The sequence below is a fragment of the Panthera leo genome, chromosome F2 (assembly GCF_018350215.1).
Source record: "Panthera leo isolate Ple1 chromosome F2, P.leo_Ple1_pat1.1, whole genome shotgun sequence".
NCBI lineage: Eukaryota > Metazoa > Chordata > Mammalia > Carnivora > Felidae > Panthera > Panthera leo.
This window is the reverse complement of record NC_056695.1, coordinates 37,201,729-37,218,100: the sequence shown is the minus strand read 5'-3', so window position 1 is coordinate 37,218,100 and position 16,372 is coordinate 37,201,729. Positions and strand designations below refer to the sequence as shown.

The 16,372-nt window shown below is 35.1% G+C and overlaps 1 protein-coding gene across 4 annotated transcripts in view; it reads left to right on the top strand.

Moving 5' to 3' along the window:
* The window catches only part of NBN (nibrin), a 50,924-nt gene that overhangs the window by 27,644 nt on the left and 6,908 nt on the right, over positions 1-16,372 (top strand). For all 4 annotated transcript variants that reach the window (XM_042923228.1, XM_042923227.1, XM_042923226.1 and 1 more), the window contains 6 exons: positions 925-1,051; positions 3,242-3,514; positions 5,428-5,872; positions 11,128-11,199; positions 12,362-12,517; positions 14,083-14,196. In XM_042923228.1, the coding sequence (XP_042779162.1) occupies positions 925-1,051; positions 3,242-3,514; positions 5,428-5,872; positions 11,128-11,199; positions 12,362-12,517; positions 14,083-14,196 (1,187 nt within the window). The remainder of the gene's footprint in view (positions 1-924; positions 1,052-3,241; positions 3,515-5,427; positions 5,873-11,127; positions 11,200-12,361; positions 12,518-14,082; positions 14,197-16,372) is intronic.

Here is a 16,372-nt window from a genome sequence, read left to right as displayed (position 1 = left end):
TATATGCACCGTGTCTGAAACATTGCTCAGGTACCAAAGATTTAGATATGAACAACAGCCAGTTCCTACTCTCGAGATTCCAAGTCTAATGGAAAGTAACAAGTAAACAAGCGTAATATAAAGTGATGATAACAGCTAATACAATACAGTACTTGCATAGTACTTACTGTTTCCACGCATTTTTTTAAGTGCTCTCCATGTATCAATTCATTGTGCCTCAAAACAAAATGATCCAGATTTAATGAATGAGGAAACTAAGGCATAGAGAGGTTAAATAATTTAATGCAGGCCGTGTAGCTGATGGTAAGTGTGCAAAAAGTTAACAGTGTGATGTAAAGGGTGGTATGGGAGCTGAAATGAAGGCTACCTAATTCAGTGTGGGAGGTTCAGAAAAGTATGCTGGAAGAGTGGCACTTGAATTAAGTTGTTCTAATTAATGAAAAGATGAAGTAATCATTATGGTTTTCTGGAGTGACCACAAAATTTGTGCCTAAAACTATTTATGTCTTTTTTTTCAGATAGTATTCCTTCAGAAAGTGAAACTCACTTTAATTTTGATTTGTGTAGACCAAGTAGGGTCGATATTCTTTCTGTGGGGAAGAAATGCAATTTTTTGGCCTACTGACTTAAAGCATAATTTGAATTATAATTTGTTGGTTTTATTTTTATTTAAGATTATAATACTTCATGAAGGATTTGGTGTAGCTTTAAAATGATTTGATGCAGATAAGCCCATTACAAATGCCAACAGGTTGCTTTTAGGCTATTTCGTTAAGTATTTGTTGGCTCCACTGACTGAAGATAACTGTTCTATGTTACCAACTTACTTCCCTCGGCATGGAACAGTCTAACCATTTTAAGTGACAAAATGTTCATCTTGTGTCTAGCAGTTATGATTCTTCCTTTTGCTTGTGTGATTTACAGCATTGAAGATGACTCCAGGGCCAAGCTTTTCCCAAGGCTTGTCTGTCAATGAAAAACTAATGCTAAGTGCCCCAGTGAATACTACAACATATGTAGCTGATACGGAATCAGAGCAAGCAGATACATGGTAAAGCTTCATTGTTAACAGACAATTCTATCAGTGAGTTAATAGTATATTTAAGAAGTAAAGTCAGTGCCATTAGCAGATTAGTTCTTAGGAGATAAAGTATGGGAGAATGGGATGTCATGTTTTAGGGCAAGATTGGTGAACTTTCTATAAAGGACCAGAGAGTAAATATTTTTGGCTTTGTGGGTCATTGATCTCTGTCACATCTATTTAGCTTTGCCATTGTAGCATGAAAACAGCCTTGGACAACATGTAAATGAATGTGTGTGGTTGTGTTCCAATAAAATTTAATTTACAAAAATAAGTGGGAGGCCAGATTTGGTCCGTAAGCCATAGATTGCTAACCACTGTCTTACAAAGTTTTTTTGTTGTTTCTTAGAAATGTACATGGAAGACCAAAAAGAATTATGTACTTTTTTTCTGACTGGTGAAATAACTTTGAAATAAATGTGTACTGTATAATGTTGCCTTTATCTGAATATTACAACTTTGGAGATACTTTTTTTTTTTTTTTTTATGTTTGTTTTTGAGAGAGACAGAGTGTGAGTGGGGAAGGGGCAGAGAGAGAGAAGGAGATGCAGAATCTGAAACAGGCTCCAGGCTCTGAGCTGTCAGCACAGAGCCCGATGTGGGGCTCGAACTCGGGAACAGCAAGATCATGACCTAGGCTGAAGTCGGACACTTAACCGACTGAGCCACCCAGCCGCCCCTTGGAGATCCTTTCTATGTTTCTACCTGGCTATCTAAACAATTAATATTTGTTCGTAAAGACAGTTTTCTAGTAGTTCTCTATTTGAAGAGACCTTTTTTGTTCTTTGGGGTTTTTTTTTGAGCAAGGGCAACTTATATATATTCTTCGGTATTTTTCATTTAAGATAGTATATTTTAAATAATCCATAATAAACTATTCATATTGAAAGATATTTGTGATATCACTATATTGGATCATATTTAAAACTTTAATATATCCTTTTGTTATATTGAGGTCAGATATAACTTTAGAAATTTTTTTTAATGTTTGTTTAGTTTTGAGAGAGAGAGCGCAAGCATGGGAGGGGCAGAGAGGGAGACACAGAATCTGAAATTGGCTCCAGGCTCTGAGCTGTCAGCACAGAGCCCCACATGGGGCTAGAATCCATGAACCATGAGGTCATGACCTGGGCCGAAGTTGGATGCTTAACCGACTGAGCCACCCAGGCGCCCCATATGTAACTTGCTTTTTTTTTTTTTTTTTTTTTAAACGTTTATTCATTCTTGAGAGACAGAGCATGAGCAGGGGAGGAGCAGAGAGAGAGAGAGGGACAGAATCCGAAGCAGGCTCCAGGCTGTCAGGACAGAGCCCAGCGCAGGGCTTGAACCCATGAACCGTGAGATCATGACCTGAGCCGAAGTCGGACACTTAACTGACTGAGCCACCCAGGTGCCCCAGCCTAGATGTAACTTTTTAAAGAGAAACTATTAATGTTTTGAAAGTCATCTGTATGACCACTTTAGTTGTTTTTTGTGAAATAAGAATATTTGTGTGTGTGTGAAATAAGAGTATTAAAGGCAGTATATGTTTAACCATACATTGTAGAACCATGTGTGTGTTTTCAATATTTTTCTGGTAGAGAATAGAGTTCTATTCTAGGGACTACCATCTGGATGGAATATAACCATTATTAGTTCATCTATATTCTTGCCATCTGGGTAGAATATAGCCGTATCAGTTCATGTGAATCTAAATTTATCTAATTTAGTTCTAAAGGGGATCTAAATATCTCCTTATAGATGATTCTGAAATTGTAGGAGATTGTTCTTTTTCTGATTTTCCTTTTTTTAATTAATTTTTTTGCATGAAAATAATTCTGAAATTTTAAAGTAGTAATTACCTAGGTTATCACCTAGTTTAATTTTTAATAGAATACTAGGGTGATACTCATGTGTGTATGGTAGTTTTTTATAATAGAGTATGCTGGACATTGTGTGCTGTAAGGAATGAAGAAGAGAAAGTTATCATTTGTCTTTAGGGAGGTTTGATGAAAAAGGAGTGACTTTCTTGAGGTAGTGAAATATATTCATTTAATTATTGTCTAAAGATAATTATGTTCTGAAGCTGTATCACATTAGTACTATTTAGAGGACTTTGTTTCTAGATAAAAATTGCTGTAAATCCACTTGTTTACCTTGCATTCTTTTCTTTTGCTACAGCATGGATTTGAGTGAAAGACCTAAAGAAATCAAAATCTCCAGAGTGGAACAGAAATTCAGAATGTCTTCACAAGAAATATCCGCTGCGAAGGAACCCCACAAAATAAGCTCTAATGATAATAATACAGTATCAAATACTCTGGTTAGGATGAAAATCCCAACCTATCAGCTTTCACCAAATAAATTCTCAGGTGTAAATAAAAGTAGAGATCGGGCTTCTCAGCAGCAGACCAACTCCATCAAAAACTACTTTCAGCCGTCTACCAAAAAACGGTATATTTTAAAATAATGCCTCTGTGTCTCTGAAAAATATTAATATCTGTTATATGATTATAGAATGGCATTTAGTCTGTGTTCTGCTTGAAAATGCTTCTGTGGAAAACTGACTCTTTGACCTCATGCCCTTTCAGAAATGTCCAAATCTCCTCCTTCACTAAGGTCATTGTAGATAGATTCTTTTTTCCTAGATAGCTTAGCTTACCTGTCATTTCATTTTACCACGCTTCTTTTGAAAAAGAGCTTTCCCACACCTCATTCTTTCAACTTCTCTTACCTCCTCTAAGACCATGCTCTCAGTTAGTTTCTCAGTTTCCAGTGCCTTTAATTATTCTAGGTCCTTCTCTTTTCAAAAGCTATCTGTCCCTTTTATTTTTTGAAACCTTCCCTTGACTTGGTTCTTTCCTCTAGCAAATGCCTTTTGTCTTTCACAATCACTATTAAACTTCTCAAAAAAAGATATTACTGTTACTGCTCCCATTGCTGTATGAAATAATTCTTAACCAGCAATATTTCATCTTGACATGATGTCCTTGAAAAGTAACCATTGACACAGTTGCTAGCTCTAGTGGCCTTTGGTATACTCAACTCTTGAATCTTTATTCTCCTTACAGTGTCTTCTCGGAAGTAGTAGTAGCTTCTGGTTGTTTTGCTTCTCTGCCCCCTTTGAGGACTTCTTTCATTTTCATACTACTGCTTTTTATGTGTTGTATGAGTTTCATGACTTTATTACAGATGACCAATATATTTGGCCTTAACTTAACCTTTAAACCTCACTTCTGCTTTCCCACAGGAATTTTCTGCTGTTTTCCCAAATAATTCACCTAAATCTTTCCTCCTCTGTCATCGATTATGTATTTTTTCTATTAGTAGTTCACTTTGTCAAAATCTTTGACTCTCTATTCTACCCCCCCAAAACAGCATTGTAATTCTTATTTTCATTGCTTCCTAAATTCCTCCTTTTTCATCTGTTTGTATTGCCAGCTCTCTGATTTAAACTCTGACTACTTAAATTATTGCAGAAACCTCTTGATAAATCTGTCCAGTACCCTGATACTATATTTGTGTTATTAAAATATCACCTTGATTATTCCAAATTAGCATGAATTCAGTAAACTTTTGGGAAGCAGAGATCCACATTTTTATGTTCCCTGTGGATGTTAGAAGTACAGTATATAAATGAATAAACTATTCAGTACTTAAACAGTATTGTATAGAAAACTCTTATAGTCACTTTTTTAAAAAAATTTTAATGTTTATTTTTGAGAGACAGAGAGCACTAAGTTGGGGAGGGGCAGAGAGAGGGAGACACAGAATCCAAAGCAGGCTTCAGGATCCAAGCTGTCAGCACAGAGTTCAATGCAGGGCTCGACCCATGAACTGTGAGATCATGACCTGAGCCCAAGTCGGACGCTTGACCAACTGAGCCACCCAGGCGCCCCATGTATTCACATATTACTTGCAGTGTATAGTCTGTACTGTATTGTGGATAGAGCTACTCTTATTACCTTGAATTAGCTCTCATTAACCCATCAGGTTTTATTTCCAAGGTAATTTTTCCCTGCCTGCAAGTTCCCTACATTATAAAGTAAGCCGTTGTTTCCCGGCAACAAATCTTCTGTATTTTTATATCTTCCTACCTTTTCCTCTCCATTGATTTATTAGCTACTGCTGCCTTAGCAGAGAAGATAGACTTCTCCCTATTGTTTTAGCTGTTGGGTTGGCAGTCCTATGAAAGCAGTAGTCTATATGAATTATGTACTTTTTTCAGATGTCCTTTTTTTTTTTATTCCCAGTAATATTAATAAAATCAAGAATATTGTGCATTAAATGGGGGGAAGTGAATATTGCCAGATATTAGCTGCGTTCATTTTCTGTTTTGTTTTCTTTTCTCCTTTTTTAAATCTAAGGGAAAGAGATGAAGAAAATCAAGAAATTTTTTCACCCAAATCAGCAAGAATAGAAATGTCTTGTTCTCTGTTAGAACAGACACAACCTGCTCCACCCTCAGTATGGAAAAATAAGGAACAGTCTCTATCTCAGAGTGAGCTTCTGGAAAAGAAACCAGATAACTTACTTACAGATACAGATTTAAAATCCACTGTGAGAAGTTCTGCCAATGAATCTCTTTCTACAGACAAACTAAGATCAGAAAAAAGAAAAGAAATTGATGATTTAGCCATTGAAGATGAAATATTGGAAGAGTTACTCAACACAAAATCAGAGTTAGAAATTGGAGTGAAAGTTCAAAAACAAGAGGAAGATGTCAATATTAGGAAAAGGCCAAGATTGGATATAGAAACAAATGGCACTTTTAATTATGATGAAGCAATACCAGAAAGTAACAGAATATCTGTAAGTAACCTTTTTTAATGAGAAGTATCACAGACAGAAACTTAGAAGATTAAAAAGAAATTTAAGACAGTAGAAGCATCCACTGTTTCCTTGAAAAAGTTCATGTGTTCAGCACCCAGTATTAAGTGTAAGGATTTGTTAGTGGATAAGGTAAATATTAAAAATAGTGTTTCTTTGACAGTATATAATAAATGACAACAAACTGTTGTTCATGATTAATATAGTTCCAGGCTGTATTATTACTATACTATCATATGAGACCTTTGGCACTGATGGTAAGTATAGGAGATGCCTTAATAGAGCAAGCAGACATACAAAAATGAAGAAAGTTAGTAAAACAAACTATGAAATAAATTGTTAGATAAATCAGGTATAACATCAGTAGGAATTTTTATTTTCATTTTGGTCTTTAATATCCTATTTTCATGAATGTCAATAACTTGTCTTAGCACTTTGATCTAAGAAAAGTCTTCAGATTATTTTGTATTTTATACCTAAGTTGCCTGCTTCCGTAGAATAGTTAGGTCATTAGGTGAGAGCATGGACCTTATGAAGTAAAAATATAATATTCTGATCTTTCATTTAGGTTGATTAGCTCTACTCTTGTTCATGGTTGTGGTCACTCCCCTCCTGTAAATGGCTACTGCATAAGGACAGAACTGAGTAAAAGGATAAAGATTAAGTGGTTGGAAGGTGTAATGATTTAATAAGTATTTGTTAACCTAGTGTGTATCAAGCACTGTAAATCTATAACTACTGTTGAGAAAACAAAGTAGGTGTCCTGTTTAGCCTATATATTGGCATCTTCCTATGAGAGAAAATCCTCATTATTTGTTTATTTTGAGTGAATCTTAAATGCCTTTCTGTGGACCAGATGCATCAGAATCAGCTGGTGAGCTTTTTTTTTTTTTTGAACTTTATTTTTAGAGAAATAGGGTGCATGTGAGCAGGGGAGGGGCAGAGAGAGTGGTGAGGGGCAGGGGGACAGAAAGAGAGAGAAAGAGAATCCCAAGCAGGCTCCATGCCATCAGTGCAGAGTAGAGCCCAACTCAGGGCTGGAACTCCCAAACCACGAGATCATGACCTGAGCCAAAATCAAGAGTCAGACGCTTAACCAACTGAGCCACTTAGGCACCCCAGCTGGTGAGCTTTTTTAAAAATATGGATACTCAGACCAAAATCCCCAAAGATTCTGATACATCCAGTTTTCTTCCCAGAAAATGCTCCCTCATTTTGAGTTCAGAATTCCTTTTGCTGTCTTTAAAAATTCTAAAATCAGTGGCTTAAATAAGATAGGGTTCTTTTGTTCCTATAAAAGAAGCCCAGGGGGACAAAACATAAGAGATTCTTAAATATGAAGAACAAACTGAGGGTTACTGGAGAGGTTGTGGCAAGGGGGTTGGGCTAAATGGGTAAGGGACATTAAGGAATCTACTCCTGAAATCATTGTTGCACTATATGCTAACTAACTTGGATGTAAATTTTTAAAAATAATAAAATAAGCCCAGAAGTAGGTAACCAAAGCTGCTTGGAAGTTCCGTGGTATTAATTTCTTAGGTGTCTCTTTTTCTCTCTACTAGGTGGCACCTCTAGCCATCATGTCAACTTTCCAGGGAGGAAGAACAAGGTGGAGAAGGGGACAGGGTAAAAAGGCCTCTCCACCTAAGTTCCTCCTCACATTCTAAGGAGCTCTTTCAGAAACCTCACTTTATAACTTTGGTTATTAGCCAGAATTTAGTAATGGTCTGCATGACTCCCTATCCCTCACCTTTAGTCTACAAGAGAGTATGGGAAATGTTTTAAGCTTGACACATTGCTGTCCCTAACATATTTAGCATTAGATAAGTAAGGAAGAAAGAATAGACCGTGAGATCCCGTTTAGCCAAATTGAGAACTTCAGAGAAAGGGAGGTTCTTTATTATCAAAGATTAGCTGTCACTTTACAGAAGAGGTTACTTGAACCAAGTGGTTTATGTATTCTGTAAGTTACTTGCTTAGCAATTTCCACTAGAGTGGAACTTCACGTTGGTTTCATGTGGTATTGGTGAAGTCCAAGGGATGATTTCCTAACTACATTTAATAAATTTATATCTCTTTATAAAGGTATGTTTATTTGTATTATGAATTTACAATGTTATTTTAGCTCCAGGCTATTCCAAAATTTGTGTTCAGACTACTTAATACTATAAGCATTTAATCTTTAGAAAGTTAGACTCTATTTATATTATTTTCATTACACCGTGGAAATGCATTTCCCTTGCAGTGTATCTTTCCTCCTGTATTCATTTTTAGTTTTTTCTGGTATGTTCTTATTTTCTTTCTCTAGTCTTGTGCTATTACATGCTTTCATTTTTTTAATAGCCTTTTTTTTTTCTTCTATCCCAGATTGGTCCACTGTTCACAGTGGCTACAGCTCTGTGTGAAAATGGTTATGGTTTTAATAGCAGAACTCTTTGGCCCTCCTGTATGGCTGTTAATATTCTGAAATACTCTGCATTGACTGCACATTCTCCCAGGGTTCATGGTCACTCAGGGTTGGGCATTTGATCCTAGAGTGGGAGAGACAGGAAGTGATCATTATACACCAGTGATACGGGATTTAGTAAACAGTCTTTTGTGTATCTGAAAAGACCTTTCATTTAATAGCTGAGCTTTACGTGCTGTATATTGATACTAGGGCATACAGTTACTTTATTTTGTTCTGTGGTTCTGTAGCATAATTTCCTCTGTCCTTACTTTACTACTTTAGAATTCATAACATTCTAAATAAAATTACAGAAATCTTCTGGAGAGTAAATAGTGATTTGATTGTGATATACTTTTGGGTACATTAAAAGTTCAGTCACTGTATTCTAACACTGTACATATTTAGTAAGAGCCTGTTATTTTGCTTTCAGTGTAAGGTAATTTTTGACAACTTCTTATTTTGAGATAATTGTTGATTCACATGCAGTTGTAAGAAATTATATAGAGAGATCCAGTATACCTTTCATCCTGTTTCCCCTAATTGTAACATCTTGTATAATTACAGTACAATATCACAACCAGGAAGTTGACATTGATGCAGTTCATCAACCTTAAACAATGGGAGATTATTTTTAATTTTTTCACTTTTATTGTTTTAAGAATTTGTTGTTGGAAAGTCCTTGTAGATGAGATGTTCATGGAATAAAGGAATTGCACTTAATTTTTTTAGCTGTGGAAGTGATTATCAGGAAAAAAATTCTTAATCCTTTCATTTAAAAAACTTAATGCAATTTTAAGGCAAAAATGTGAAACTTCTCTTTGACATTGGATTCCTTAGATTTCTAAAATCTGTTGATGATAGAACCACTCTTTCTATTTTGGGATTTAAATATAGGTTCTAGCACATTTATAATACTTTTTATAAGCTGAAATAGAAAACTTTTGACTAGATATTCCTGCTAGAAGTTTATCCTTACATATATGACAGCTGTGCCTGTGTTGTGGCCTTACAGTTTCGTAGTCTCACAAAATGCAAACATGACTCATCCTTCTTAACATTTCCTCTTCTTAATAGCACCCACTGAGTGCAGAGCATCTTTTCTTCACCTCATTCTACCCTCCTGTTCTAAATTAAGGTTTCCACTTCTCTTAACTACAGTATCTTCCAAAACCTAGCAGTAATACCTACCACTTACTGGATATCATCATTCTGTTTATAGCAATTCTGCAGTGAAGCAGTACTATACACATTGAACTGATTAGGAAATTGACAGTAAGGTATTAAGTAACTTGGCAAGGTTGCTTAGCTAGGTTTTGAACTGGGACGAAAACGTAGGGCTACTCTGCTCTTTTGGCAATTCCTTTTATCAGCTTTCTTAGAAGGACATTCATTTATCCAGTTACTCCAGGCATCGGGCATGCTAACATGAAAGGCTGTCTGAGAGGATAAGTTTGATAGGCCTTTAAAAGGTAGAATCTCCAGGGACGCCTGGGTGGCTCAGTCGGTTACGCATCCAACTCTTGATTTTGGCTCAGGTCATGATCTCATGTTTGTGGGTGTGAGACCCGTGTTGGGCTCTTTACTGATGGTGCAGTGCCTACTTGGGATTCTCTCTCTCCTCTCTCTCTCTGTCTGTCCCTCCCCAACTTGTACTCTGTTTCCTTTTCAAAATAAATAAATAAATTAAAAAAAAGAAAAAAGAATCTCCAAGACTTGGTGATTGACTCAGCATGAGAAATGGAGAGAGAAGAAAAGAGTATAGGGTAATTCCCAAGTTTAGAGTTTGAGTGCTTGGGTGGGTTGTAACATGATTCTCTGGGACGGGAAATAACTGCTCAAGAGGGTGAGCAAGTTTGAAGGAGTGGGGCAGTATAAGGGAGAAAGGGCGGGGGTGTAAAATGTTCTGATTGTGATTAACTTGCAGTGGGTGATGTATATGAAAGTAGTGAAAGGGCACATGGTAGGCTTAGTATAAATTTTTAACCTTACTGTTGATAAAAGTATTAATTCTTTTTAGTCCCTAAGCAAAAACAAAGTAATGTACATTTGTTTTTCTGTCCTTTCTTTCCAACTTTTTATTACAGTTTTTCTGAATTTAATATTGAATCATTGAAAATTTGATGTAAAATCGTATGCTCCCCTAGTGTACCCAAGAGATTATAGTTTTTACTGACAGCGTCAGAAAGCCATCTATGTAATATGCTCTTGTCTGGAACCTGGTCTGGATATTGGATGTGAAGGAAACTACAAGGCAGTTTGCACTTTATTGCAGACATATATCTTGTGTAATTAACGTAACCCTATTTCCTTTTTCCTGGATTAAGGGCAATTTAAAATTAAATACTAAGTGTAAATTTAGATAGAATCCTTTAAAAATGTTTTTATTTTAGAGTATAAAAGTAGTACATAGCTATGTAGAAATATAGAAAATCAAAACATAACAATTTGTTGATAATCCTACCTACCATCTGTAGATAACCATCGATAATATTGTATTTTATTTATTCTTATTCTGCAAACTTAGAATCAACTGTTAATGTAATTTCATAGCCATTTTTTCATTTATACTATGGTCACTTCTCATTGTAAAATAACTGGTATGAACTTCGATTGTGTCCTCTTTGCTCTTGTAATTCCTACTGCAGTGTCTTTTTTTACATAGATTTCTATTCTCATCTCAGCTTTTCTAGGAAAGATACTTGAAAATCAAATAACTGGGTCAAGAACATGAATATTTTTAAAGTTGCCATTTTATAATTTCTATGAACAGTATTTTTTATTTCTTTAGCAAGAAAATGAAATTGGAAAGAAATGTGAGTTCAAGAAAGATACACTGTGGTCAACTAAAGAAGAACTATCTGTAAGGAAATTTTTCTTTAATTTTTATAAAGATTTGACTTCATGACCAACATCTGATCAATTACTATTAGTTTACGTTCTTAGGATTCATTATTTCCCTTTGTGTAATTTTGATCTATTTCATAGTTACGCTTACTCTAGGAATAATTTGATCATATTATAATCATGATATAGCAAAAAGAGGATAGAAAAAAGCCTGAGTATAATTCCCTGCCTTCTGCATAAATGTGTGATCCTGAACAAGTCACTTTCACATTTATGGACCTCAGGTCTTTATAAAATCAGGTCAGCACTTTTCCAACAGGGTGATCATTTATATCAGATAGAGGAATGGATGTGAATTATTTCTAAATGCTAAAACACATTTACAAAAGTATTAAGTCATTGTTAATTTATTAGAGTTCCTGATTACATTCTGTCACTAATAGATGAACCTTGTCTTTTGACTTTCCACTTTTTTTCTTTCTCTCCCTGTCTTTATTAGTCCTGTTAGCAACTTCCATTTGAATAGGCAGTAAAAGAGTAAAAAACTTAGATGGTCAGCCTTGAGTTGCTCTGACAATGTTGATATGTAACTAGTTGGTTAATAGAAAATGACCTAAAGAATCTCATCCAGTAACAGGAAGGAATCTTCAGGCTGATTTAATACTGTCAATTTGCAATTAAAAAATGGCTTTCAGTTAATGAGTAATGAGTGTGTCCAGAACTAATGATTTTTGGAGATGTGAAAAATAATGTTACTGAAAATCCAAGGAAGGTTAAATATAATAGATGAGAACTTGTAGAACAGATTGTTACACTAATGTTAGTTCATGGTTTTTATGATAAGAAGTAGACAAAACATTCCTTGCTGAGAAAATATATAGAATATGAAGTATTGAGATGATATTCATTGGAATAAGCTACTAAATTAAAAATGCTAGATAGTTTTAGTCTTCTGTCATAGATGAGTGTATAGAGTATTTGAGTAAGTAATATTCTGGTTTTGAAGTAGTTATGATTTGATTTCCAAATACAGAGTTTGGGTGCCAGAAATAAACCTTTTTTACTGTTTTGTTTTGTTTTTTTCTCAGGTATTTGAACTTTTACTGTAGATGCCCAAACAAGTAATTTTTTTTTTCCTTATCTTTTCTGCTTATGTATCCATCGTAACCCCGTTTAAGATCAAAGATGAGCTTCAGGGTGGTGGTGATATGTTTCCAAGGAAGGTGTTACTGACTGAATTTAGATCACTGGTGGTTAGTAACTTTACCTCCAGAAATACATCCTGTGTAAATAGTGATTATGGTCAATTAAAGAATTTCAAGAAATTCAAAAAGGTACGGTATTCCTTTAACTACAGTATCACCAGAGGGCAGCGTTTGAAATGTTTTTAGAAATACTGTTGATGCTAAATAGTAAAAGCAGTTCATGTTGAAAACTGATACTATTTCTTCTGCTTAAAACAGTTAAAATTATTCTAGTAAGAACATAAACTGACAGTTAATGAATATGTGAATAAATATATGTTGAGTATATAAAGAATACATGGAAACAAATTTCATTGAGACTGAATTCTTTAAAGGGTGCTGTTTACCTGGTCTTCTCCACCTTAAGGGGCAGGCTTTGGGCTATATTGAAAGGGTTCTTCTACTTATAATAATGATCTCTGGCTACCTGAAAGTCCTTAACTCAGGACTTTATGAAGATAATAGATCTGTTTAAAATAACTGAGCACATTAAATAATGAAAAGTAGGCATTTTACTGTTATGTGTATATACAAAAAATATAAATATGTACCTGAGTGTTACCATCAGCCCAGAGTTTCTTCTTTTTAAGGAACTGATAAGGTATTTAGTTTGTCAATATGACTAAAAGGATATTTCCGATCCAGTCTGTATTTTGTTGTCTGTTGCTGGGATATTTGCTTCTTGTTCCATACCTACTACTTACTACTACCTTTTGCTTAAGCAATTAGTCAGAATACAGTTAATTTTTTCAAAAGTGGTTTCTGTGGAAGACTGCCTTTCACTAGAATATGATCTGTTTGATTCTTGCTGTGGCTATGAGGTATTTTGTAGCTTTTTCTCTCTAATGTGAGCTACTATTAACATTTGTTAATTTTTTTGCCTACTATGACAATGTGTAAAAGGTTCTGAACTCCCCTCTCTTCCACTTAGAGTGGAAGATGGAAATACCTCCCGTTAGATAGCACCCACTTAATTCTTTTCCATCCCACAGGTGTAGCACATGAATACCACAGGGTTATTTATTCTTAACCGCATGGTTATTTCATGTTCAGTGTCATGTTACCAAGTCTCATTGTTGAATCAAAATTCAAAAGACATACCTTTTTTTTTTTTTTAAGTTTATTTATTTATTTTAAGAGAGAGCACGCAAACGTGGAAGGGGTAGAGAGAAAGAATCCCAAGCAGGCTCCGTGCCATTAATGCAGAGCCGACGCAGGGCTCAGACCCACAAACTGTGACATCATGACCTGAGCTAAAATCACAGAGTCAAACACTTAACCGACTGAGCCACCCAGGCACCCCTGATACATATTTTTTTATTAATGAAGTTACCAAAGATAAAGCAATGCCTGTTGGCCCAAGGATGGCCAAGAGCTATAAAGTAGTACAAACTTCTGGAAAGCAGTCTGGAAAAATTTTATTTTATTAAAAAAATTTTTTGAAGTTTATTTTGAAGGGGGGTGAATGGGGGAGAGGCAAAGAGCAAGGGAGAGATAGAGAATCCCAAGAGGCTCGAAGCTCCACACTGAGCTCGACTCAGGGCTCAGTCTCATAGCTGTGAGATCATGATCCGAGCCAAAATCAAGAGTTGGACGCTTAACTGACTGAGCCACACAGTTGCCCCTAATCTTACTACTTTTACTTTTTTTAACAGGTCATATTTCCTGGAGCAGGAAAACTTCCACACATCATTGGAGGATCAGATCTAATAGCTCATCATGCTCGGAAGAATACAGAATTAGAAGAGTGGTTAAAGCAGGAAATGGAGGTTAGTAGGAAGTGAGGCCTAGTAACTTGCTTGGTTTACATTCTGGTCCCTTGTGGTTTCTTTAGAGCACATCCTTCGTAAAACCAAACTTAAGATAATTGGCCTAAGGTCATTCATTAAGGAAAATTCCTGAGTTACAGAGCATTAAGGTTAATTTGTATCTTTACATAATGCTTCTTTAGAGACTTTTAGATTTATTAGTTAAAAAAGATGGGACCCAGACAAATGAGTTAAGTTTACATCCTAATGTAAAGGGGAGAAAAGAGATTTAACCAGCAAAAAATAAAAGAATACTAAAAGATAACTGTTAAAAGATGGTTGTACAGTCATACGGGGGATATTACAAGTAATATCAGTTATATAGTATGTGAATGAACTGGGCTTTCCAAATCTGGAATTATCTTTTAGCAGTTCTGAGAATTTCTCAGTCCTTATTTTAGTATTACCTTGTTCCTGTTTTTATATTGTATCTCTTTTTTCTTGTATATTAATTTTTTAAGGAATTGCCATAATTTTTCCATAGCAACTTCACCATTTTGCATTCCCACTAATATGTGCAAGGGTTCCAGTTTCTCCACATCCTCTCTAGCACTTCATTTAGTTTTTTTTTTTGATAATGCACATTTAACTGGTGTGAATCTCAATGTGGTTTTGATTTGCACTTTCCTAATGATTAATGATGTTGAGCATCTTCTCATATGCTTATTAGCCATTTGTGTATCTTGTTTGGAGAAATATGTATTCAAAAATCTCTTCTGATTATCAGATTGTTTATCTTTTGTTGTTTTTGAATTATGGGTGTTCTTTGTATATTTTGGATATTAGTCCCTATTATCACATATATGATTTGCAGGTATTTTCCCTTTCTCTGGGTTGCCTTTTCACTCTGTTGATTTTGTATTTTGATGCACAGAAATTTTAAATTTTGATGTAGTTCAGTTTATCAGTTTTGTTGTTGCTTACCTGTGCTTTTGGTATTATATCCAAGAAATCGTTCCCAAATCAAATGTCAGGATGTTTTTCCCTTTTTTCTTCTAAGAGTATTATAGTTTAGCCCTTATATTTAGATCTTTGATTTTGAGTTAATTTTCATAAGGGGTGTAAGGTTAGAGTCCAACTTCATTCTCTCTAGTTACACTTTCACACTTTGGTTCAATGATACATGAACATACCATCTCGATGGTGAAGTGGGGGAATCTCAAGCCAGTTATACTATTGACAACTGTTTGCTGTGAGAACCTTGCCTTAATGCCTCCTCCCATGGGCAGTTGTTACTGATCCATCTCATTTTTCCCCAGAGTCTAAGTTTTAAGAAGGTAAGAGAAATCATTAAATAATGTTTGTTGATTATTAAGTAGTAATTATTTACATTTAGTTCATATTCTTAAACTTTTAATTATGAAAAGTTTTCAAACATACACAAAGAGAGGAATGAAACAAACCTCAAACACAGGTTCAACAGATATCAGGATTTGCACATCTTGCTTCATCTGTTGCCTTTCTCAACTTTTTTTTCTTTCTGGAGTCTTTTTCTTTCTGGAATATTTTAAAGCAAATCCCAATCATTTTTCATTTCATTTTTATTTATATGTTCAAACATACAGATTTCTGATCAAGCACATATTATGTCAGAGTGTGTCTTCCTATCACTTTACAGTAGGGTACTTAATATAATCAATTCATGTTCAAAACCCTAAACTAGGATCAGCAGCATAATTTTGATACTTGAAATTGCTTTAAAGTTTTATAATTTCGCATACTTGCCTTATGGCATGTCTTCAATCATATCTACAACTAATATGTTGCCTAAGTCTCAGGAAACCAAATCTCAGTTATGACATTGCTCTTTTGGGAAAATATAAACTGCTTTACAGCTCTCCATGTTAGAATGTGATTTTCAAGAACTCACTGTTTACACATAACAGCTGTATATATTTATATACTGCTATAATGAGAACTCACAGGAAAGATTAAAAAAATAAGCTTCTCTTTTCTTTCAAATTTTCTAAGAGAGCACGTGTGCATGGGGGTGGGAGAGGGGCAGAGAGAGAGGGAGAGAAAGAATGCCAAGCAGGCTCTATGCTGTCATTGCTGAGTCCCATGGGGCTCGATCTCACGAACGGTGAGATCATGACCTGAGCTGAAATAGAGAGTCAGACAGACGCTCAACCGACTG